At 36.8% G+C, this 8,941-nt stretch overlaps 1 protein-coding gene across 2 annotated transcripts in view; it reads left to right on the top strand.

Moving 5' to 3' along the window:
- Positions 1-1,113: 1,113 nt before the first annotated feature.
- Positions 1,114-8,941, top strand: part of LOC129749826 (serine-rich adhesin for platelets) — a 31,830-nt gene continuing 24,002 nt past the window's right edge. The window contains exons 1-3 of one of the 2 annotated variants that reach the window (XM_055744918.1): positions 1,114-1,287; positions 1,347-1,646; positions 2,377-2,655. In XM_055744918.1, the coding sequence (XP_055600893.1) occupies positions 2,653-2,655 (3 nt within the window). In that variant the 5' untranslated portion in view covers positions 1,114-1,287; positions 1,347-1,646; positions 2,377-2,652. Of the gene's footprint in view, positions 1,647-2,376; positions 2,656-8,941 lie in introns of both variants that reach the window. The other variant, XM_055744917.1, reaches the window with a different exon arrangement.

The following is an 8,941-nucleotide window of genomic DNA, read 5'->3' as shown; positions in this document are numbered from 1 at the left end:
TTTTTCTTGAATACTGTAATTTTTTTTTACAGTGGTACCCTACGGGAGCCCAAATCAGCTATCACAGAAACTGGGTTGCCAGGTGCCCAGATTTGTCTGTAAAACCAAGACTTTTTACCCTTTGTCCAGATATTGGTCAGACACAGATTTTGCCCAGATTTTTGCTGAGAGTGCCCAGATTTTACAGACTTTCAAAATTGAGTGATGAAATGAATATTCATGTAGCGGATTTGAGTAAGTAAGTGCCTGATAAGACTGAAATCTCGCTTGTTTTCATTGGTATTTGACAAATCATTCATAAAACTTTTTTTTTTTTAAATAAGATGGGCATGGTACGAGGTAGGAAACACTGTTTGTTATATAGTTCTCCACTCGAAAATAATCCAAACGAACACAACCATCCCCCCCCCCCCCCCCGCTCAACGCATCGTCAAATTTCTTGTTTTATTAGTACCAAATTTGTGATCTTCCTTTTGCACAGACATGCCCAGACTTTTTTTCAAAAATGCCCAGATTTTTTATCCTCAACACCTGGCATCCCTGCGCAGAAATAGAAAAAAAGAGTGGATCAGCAATAATTATCGTTTGGGCTTAAGCCTGCTAAAAAGAATAAAGTATGCTTGAAATTTTGCACATGTTTTTTTTTCATAAGAATGATAGCTTATATTAGTGAAATTGGGGTGGAGACTATTAAGAGCAATTTCTCTGTTTAACAGGAAATTATAAACTGTTTTGATGCATTTTTGAATGAACTCTAGATTTAACTACAAAACCATAAGATAAGTATGATGATTTTGAAAAATCAATACAATTCAATATATTTAACACAACATTTTTCAAAAATGAGTACAATTCAAGCAATAAAAAAATAAAGTATGATACGCTCGCCAAAAGAAACAGTACAAATCCCGTAAAATCAGTACAGCTGGCACCTTTTGCTAGATCTGATCAACACTGGTTTAAATTTAGGTAAACTTCAGGAAACACAACTGTGTGTGTACACTCTCAAATGTCAAATAAAAGCTTTTTCGAACATGCCGTTCGCGCGGAGGTAGCCGAATTTGCTGTCGCCTCCTCGACGATCATTCAGAAAGAATTTAGCGCTTGGTGAGTTATGTCGTGTTTTCTTACGGCTCTCTATTTCGTCCCTGCCAGTACATAGATTTTTCTCTGCCAGCAGCAATTCAAATTGTAATTGCGTAGCAGAGCGTCCATCTTAGATTTTCCATTCGATTAGAATTGTTCGATTTTTACACCTGGAAGTGACGTCTATTTTCTTGCCGAAACGTAGACATTTTAGTAAATAACACCTAGTACGCGTATTTATCCCGTGTGATTTTCTGCAGATTATTTTAAACGCTCAGGAAAAATCGATTGAGCACTTATATCAGGCACAGCGAGCCCAGGCAGCCGCCATCTTGAATTCGCTTGGGATTATGAGAAGAGCTCTTCGCGTGTAGTTACATCGACGGATTGAGGAAACGCAAGAGAAGAGCGAAATTGCCTCATGGTTTCGTGTTATCGAATGTCGGCAGGCCCTAAAGTAAGCAGTTCCGCATCCATTTGAAACGATATTTATCGTACGAATAGCATTATTTTGGTGAAAGGCATACCGAACTGAAAAAGTACATTAAACGGATTTTCGAGTGAGTTAATTTATATTAAATTAGATTTTAAGGTTAGTAGAAATTAAAATTTAATTTAGGTAACCTGATACGATTGAGCTGGACAGGAAATGACCTTGAAAACAGGTTGGGCCCCAAAGCGTAGCACTAGATTGAGAAACTAAAAAAAATAAAACTAGCATCACTTGTTGGGAGAAAAGCCTTTTCCAAGTCGAACCCTGGTGGCGGATTTCAGTCTGACAGATGAAACTTCCATTTTTCGCTGTAATCCCACACTCGACAGCTTTGCCAACTCTTCCGGATTCTTGCAAAGATTTGGTAGAGCGTTTTTTTTATCCAGAAGTCCTTTCAGCTTGGCACTTAAAATTTTAGTTTATTGTTAGCGTTAAGTGAGATCGTTGATTTGAAGCGAATAGTATAGTATAGTGAGGATATTCGATAAGATAGGCAGAAAAATTTACGAATCGAAATGAAATTAGATCATTACCACCGTAGGCAATAGCATAGTTTGTATATCACGCCGCATGTAAAAACTAATTGCAATCAGCTGAGGGAAATTGAAAAAAAAACAGTGGAAGAATAAATCAAATCAGAAAACCGTAGCTTCGCTCCCCGGGCCAAATTAAATGAAAAACGAACGGTGGATGTGTGGTTTCGAGCAAATGAAGCGTCGCAATTTGTTATATAAATTAGTGTAGTGCATCAATTTGTGATTTTCTTGAATATTTATTTAGAATTTGTTTTTGTTTAGAAAATTGCCAGCGAAGAACCGTGACGAATCTGCGTATCTAGAAAAAAAAAGTTGAAGACATCGTGAAAAAGTCAGCGATTCTTTGGTATGGCGGAAGTTATGTGAAAAGCTTAGTTTTGACACCTCAGCGAAACGAAAAACTGACAGTGAAAGCCAAAGCTTACTGGCTGGCGTGTTAAGTTGAGCTTTTGGAAGTGTAAAAGTGTGCGTGAATATCGCTAAAGCTCATCAGCAGATTGCTGTTGTAGTGCTCCGGAACTTTTGACAGCAAACAAAATGGTAAGTGAAAGTTGTTTTGATTTTTGTGTGTATCGTACACTCTTAATAAATGATATTCAAACTTTGAAAAATTTCATCCAAAATTGGGTTGAACACAGCAAGAAAAAATCGTGTAAATTTAGATCGAAAACGATGCACGAAAACGGAACATCGATTTTGATGTAAAATTCTATCACGGTGTATTTTTTTCGAGGATGTAATTTTTGAGGCGTGTAAATTTAGATCGAAATCAATGCACGAGATTGGATCACAAAAGCCGTCGTGTAAAAATACACAAGGATGTAAATTTTAAAATTAATTATCGTTAATATTGATATTTTTTCTAAATATTAAGGTTTTTGCTTTTGTCTTGAATAAATACGCAGCTTGTATCATTTTTAATTTACATTTATTTTCAAAACTGAACATAAAAAACCATTCGGAAAGCGTCAGGCTGAAATTGTTGTTGCATCTGATGATTCCCAGCACGGGAATGTTTTTCGAATCAGCATGATCAGCATCCTCGAATGGTTCCGGAAATCATAATTATTCGGTCAGAGTCCTGCACACTTGAATTGTTCTGACAAAAGTTTCTCCGGATAAGCACTGGCCGGATATCAGCCGCTGCGAAAAGTCTGACCTTGCTGTAATGGAGAGAAAAACATAATCAGTTGCAACCATATTCTTCATTTCACGTCTCATAAACTTACTACTTTAAAGACTTTTAAAGTGCTCCTGTAGCTACGCCTTTGAATGATTCGTTTCCGAATAATTTTCCGACTTGTTTACTTTGTGCCCGACGCGCAAACTAACTTGAAATATAAAAAGGCACAGTTTAAATATTTGCATTCAATTTTAAATCAAACAGATATAATTTTACACTGTTTGTGATACAAATTTCATTGACCGGTTGATTTTTGCATGATGCAGTGTAAAATTAAATCAAAAAAGTTTATTTCTATTCTATTTTGGAAAATAGACTAATATTACATCGAAAGAAGTTTAAAATTACATCTTTTTGTAATTACACTCAAGAAAAAATAGATCACTCGTGTTTTAGATTCCGTGTACTTTTAGAAATTTTTTGCTGTGAACCACTGATCACACTGACATGACACTGAGAACAAAAATTCAACCATTCTTTGTCTAATTTATTTTGTCAGATTTTGTAGGTTCGCAATACTGACGGCAGGTGGCGAACCTGAAAAATGTGACAAAAAATGCCCTGTAGGAAAAATGTATCTGTTTTGCCCGATTTTATCGTAGAAATTGCCTGTTTCCTTTTTAAAGTTGGGTGGCATTTCCTAACTGGGATAGCATTTCTTCAAATCGATCGATGCGCACTCTGGAATCGATATTGCGTACTGTTGGAAAAATTATCCAGAAAACGAAATCGAGTGTCCAGTCAGTATGGTCAATGGTTGAACTGTGATCAGTGGTTGAACCTTGAATTGGTAAAATATAACGAGCCTATGGTAAACAAAGAGACGAAATGTCACGATTGGAATTTTTGATTTTCAGTCAGTGTCATTCCAATCGAGCAAAACCAAGCAGTCTTAAAGGCAGCCCTACAGCAGGGTTGCAAGCTCATTATTTCAAAAAGGATCAGATTACTATAGTTTCATTAGTAAAATCATCACCAAATCAATTACAAACATTCATTTGTTTATCAAGGTAGTCTATTCCAGTCAATAAAACATAAGGCTTTTATTTAGCTATTTTCAATTTTTGGTATGAATAACTGGGAGGGCAAAACATTGCATGATTCCATTTTTCAATGCAACAAATAATAATACCTCTGATCTTTATTAAAAAAAAATGTCTGAGCTTAATATGGTGCTTCTTAGCAATGTTATTATTTAATATTTATAATCGATTGCATTTTTCAAAAAAGAGATAAAAAATATGGGAAAATGAAACTTACATGACTTGAAAAAAACTCATTTTTTATTATTTTAATTATTTCAGAGCTTTTTCCACAGCTTATGTGTACTGATGGCTAAACGTGTATCATTTTTGTTAACGAAATTGCTTGAGAGAACCAATTAATGAATACTCAATTTGGAAAGAAAAACTCATCAATGTGTATTCAGTAAAAATAAAATGCAGAACTTTTGCATTTGAACCTCCGAGTGCATAGTGCTGTTTATACCGTATTCGTTTAGTTTTGCACTGGTGCACTTTTGGCTGTCTTTGTGCATTACGGTTGCTGAGACATGTTCATTAGACTGAGTCGATTTTGGATCATTTTTTAATTTATCAAATCCTGGGGTCTTAAAAGCTTGGTTTTGGTTCAAAACTCATCCATGTTTTTTTGCAAAATTTTTAAGTAATGTTTACATGAGTAAATTTGGACTTTTATGTTTGTATGGTAAAATTGAATATTTTGTACTGAAAAATCGACATCATTTTTGTTTCTTCTGTGAAACCGAGCCTGCTAAGGGTTTTTGTGCTAATTTAAAATTCTCTAAAGGAAATTTCCCGCTGAACAACTTTGTCGAAGACCGTAACTTTGTATGTAATTAGGCAAAAAAGTTATTAGCTGTTTAACAGAAGTATGTCTTTCGACATTGAATAACAATAAATTCAATTAACATCAATTGAACATTAACATTCAATACTTCGCTAGGCCCCAGCAGTGATATCAATTGAATTTATTGTTTATCAATGCCAAAAGAGATACCTCTATTAAATAGGTAATAACTTTTTTGACTAATTAGATACAAAGTTACGATTTTCGACAAAGTTGTTCAGCGAAAAATGTCCTTTCAAGATTTTATAAATTGGCACAAGAACTATTAGCAGGCTCGGCTCCACATAAGAAACAAAACTGATGATGATTTTTCAGGACAAAATATTCAATTTTCCCATACAAACATAAAAGTCCAAATTTATTCATGTAAACTTTAATTAAAAATTCTGCAAAAAATCATGGATAAGTTTTAAACCAAAATTAGGCTTTTAAGACCCCAGGGTTTGAGAAATTCAATAATGATCCTAAATCGACTCAGTCTAATAGAGAATTCGTTTTCAAGTGGTGGTGCACCGGGACACTACCGGTAGTGCACTTTTTGCTGTTTTCATGCTCGTTTTCACGAAGAGTGGTGCACCATAAAGTGGACGGTGAAACACTCTGAAAATATTCGGTGTTGCTTGCGCTCTCACCAATACTATCATGAATTTTGAAAGCACGTGCTTCCCGATGTAAACAAATATCAGCTTTATTTCTATACCGCAAAATTGCGTTCGAGCTGTTGTTTTTTCTCTTTATTATTCCGAAGAACGAAAACTTGTTCCGGATTCAATACCAGTGCCGTTTCCAACATGGGCGGAGAATTTCACCTGGATGGCACGTTCCAAAGCAAACAACGCTCCCAAGAAGAAATGTGCCCAGAAGGCTTGCTGCAATCGGTTCCAGGCGATGCCGAAAAAGAGGAACAAATCCGAGTGCAAAAAGGCCAACTCAAAGATTTGATGGAATCGCCCAAACCGAAAAGTTTTCTTGTTCGGGAGGGTCCTATAAGTTGGTCTCCACGGCAAGAAGCGTTCAGCTGCATCGAAGCTACTCTGCTTCAAGCCAGCTTCGAGCTGTGCCTTAGGGCGACGATGCTCGGTTGCGCCAAGTCCCGGATTCCCACCCGTTGCCCTTCAAAAACGGTAGTTCGAGACTACACCCGCATTGGGAGCTTGAATTTCGTTCGTTTCGGTCTGTTAGCAAAACTTTCTCCCCCGACTTCCGCGATCCGAGTTCGCCATTTTGACTTCCAAGAATTTTTTTTGTAATCTGAAAACGGAAATAGGTACTCGAACGAAGATGAGATTTGCGAGGAATAAACGTTCAAAATACCGGAACCTTCAAGCTGGGGTAACTGCAGTCTTGCAGCAGCAGCAAGCATAGACCGCCCAGAATCAGCCGGTATTGCAGTTATCATCAGAGCCAGAGGCGAATCTCCCAAGCAAAATAAATCTGAAATCTGCACAATTCAACATAATATATAAATTCATGCTAAAATTTTAATATTATTTAAAAGACAATGATCAACTAAAGTAAATTTCATTTCAATTTTCGAAGTCAAACGAAAACAAATACCAGCTGTAATGGATTTTTGACAGCTTGATGTTTTCTGTTGACACTGCCGATTTCACGCACACCAACAAAGGTGGGTGCAAAACTCGCTTTATGCTCGTTTTCAGCGTGGATGGTGCAACACTTTCGGGTGGTGAAAACGAATACGGTATAATGTTCATGTTTACACTTTGAACTAGACGAAGAGATGCACGTCTCAAGTCTCCCGACATGTATGAGAGACTTTCAGCAACCAAAATGTAAACATAACAAGTCTTATCAACCGAAATCGCACTTCAAGTTGCCGAGTGTGGGCGAGACTTTAATTTGAACTGTAAAGATTAGATTTGTTAAATGATTTTTCAAAAAGAAATCTATCGTGAATTTTGACAGGTCTTGCTTCCAAATGTAAACAAATTTCACAGGTTGAAACGAAAACGATATGAGACCAGGGGTGCCAGGTGGTTTCGTTAAAAATCAGAACAACGCGAAGTTAAAAATCAGGATTTTTCAGGACATCTCTTGGTTCATGAAAATAATAAGAATTTCTGCTTGGATTGCATAAATAAAGGCGCAATACAGTGCTGTAAATACCTTGATTTATGCAACAACAGTACGCAGCTTGTTGGCTGGCCGGTAGGTCATATAAAAAACACCATTTAAATATCATCTGAACCGAGGATTACCATCTGTTAAATGGGTTTGGCTGTTTATTCGATTTTTTCATACTTTAACTACAAATTCGATCATATTTAAGAGGTTTTTTGGAAATCAGGACATTTTAGGGACAAATTTTCAAAAATCAGGACAAATCCTGATAATTCAGGACACCTGGCACCTCTGTATGAGACTCTCATGTTTCCAAGAAGAAGAACAACACACAACGAAGTTCGAATTAAAAGCAAAAATCACAGTTTGTGCGCCACCACTTTGAGGGATGAATGACATCCTGGTGTTAAAATCCTTATGATCAAATAAATAAAAAAAAGTGCGCCACCATGTGTGCACCAAGTGCTGTCAAAGCCATATATATGAAGATGCCAGCAGTTAGTGCACAACTGGGTTAGATGTGCCAAGTATCCTGATTTATTAGGATTTGTCCTAATTTTCGAGAGACCGTCCTGATTTTTCAAAAACTCTCGAATTGTCCTGATTTTTGGAAATTTGTCCTTAAAATGTCCTGATTTTCTAAAAAATACATCTCAATTCTACTCGAATTTGTACCTAAACTATGAGAACTTCAAGCAAATCTGAAAAAATAGTAACTCGTCTAACCGATGGTAACCGTCTGTTCAGATGATATTTGAATGCTGTTTTTGCTATATGAAATGCAGGCCAGCGAAGAAGCTGCTCACGCCTGTTGCATAAATTAAGGCGTTTAAAGCACATGTATCTCGCCTTTGTTTATGCACATTATTTTCATAAATTCAGAGGTGTCCTGAAAACTTCTGAATTTTTTCTTCGCGGTGTCCTGATTTTTTACAAAACCACCTGGTACCCCTGAACTGGCTTGCCATCAGGCAAGAATGCCAGGTGGTTTCACCTGAATCAAGACCAGGGGTGTCAGGTGTCCTGATTTATCAGGATTTGTCCTGATTTTCGAGAGACCGTCTTGATTTTTCAGAAACGCTTGAATTGTCCTGATTTTTGAAAAATGGTCCTTAAAATGTCCTGATTTGTCCTGATTTTTTAAAAATATCCAAATCATATCTAAATTTATTGTTAAATGATGAGAACATCCAACAAATCGTAAATAAAATAGTTTAACCAGTTGAACCTATGAGATTCTTTGATTCAAATGACATTTAAATGAGGTTTTTCGATATTAACTGTAGGCCAGCCAAGGTTATTCTCGCTTCAGTTGCATAGTACGAGGCGTCTTCAGCACCTATATTTTGCCTTTAGTTATACAATCTAAGCAGAACTGCATTTTGTTTTCATCAATTTGGTGGTGTCCTGAAAAATCCTGATTTTTTCTTCGCGGTGTCCTGATTTTTGACAAAACGACCTGGCACCTCTGATCAAGACACCGCGAAGCAGGGATGCCAGGTGTTGAGGATGAAAAATCTGGGCAATTTTGAAAAAAAGTCTGTGTGTGTCTGTGCATAAGGAAAATCACAAATTTGGTACTAAACAAGAAATTAAATTTGGCGAATCGTGTGTGAGCGGGGGGGGGGGGGGGGGGGGGGGTTTGAGGTGTGTTTATGCTATGGTGTACGGGTTATTTTCGTGTTGATAACT

The sequence above is a fragment of the Uranotaenia lowii genome, chromosome 2 (genome assembly GCF_029784155.1).
Source record: "Uranotaenia lowii strain MFRU-FL chromosome 2, ASM2978415v1, whole genome shotgun sequence".
Lineage (NCBI taxonomy): Eukaryota > Metazoa > Arthropoda > Insecta > Diptera > Culicidae > Uranotaenia > Uranotaenia lowii.
Note: the sequence above shows the minus strand (reverse complement) of the source record. Positions and strands in the feature narration are given on the sequence as shown.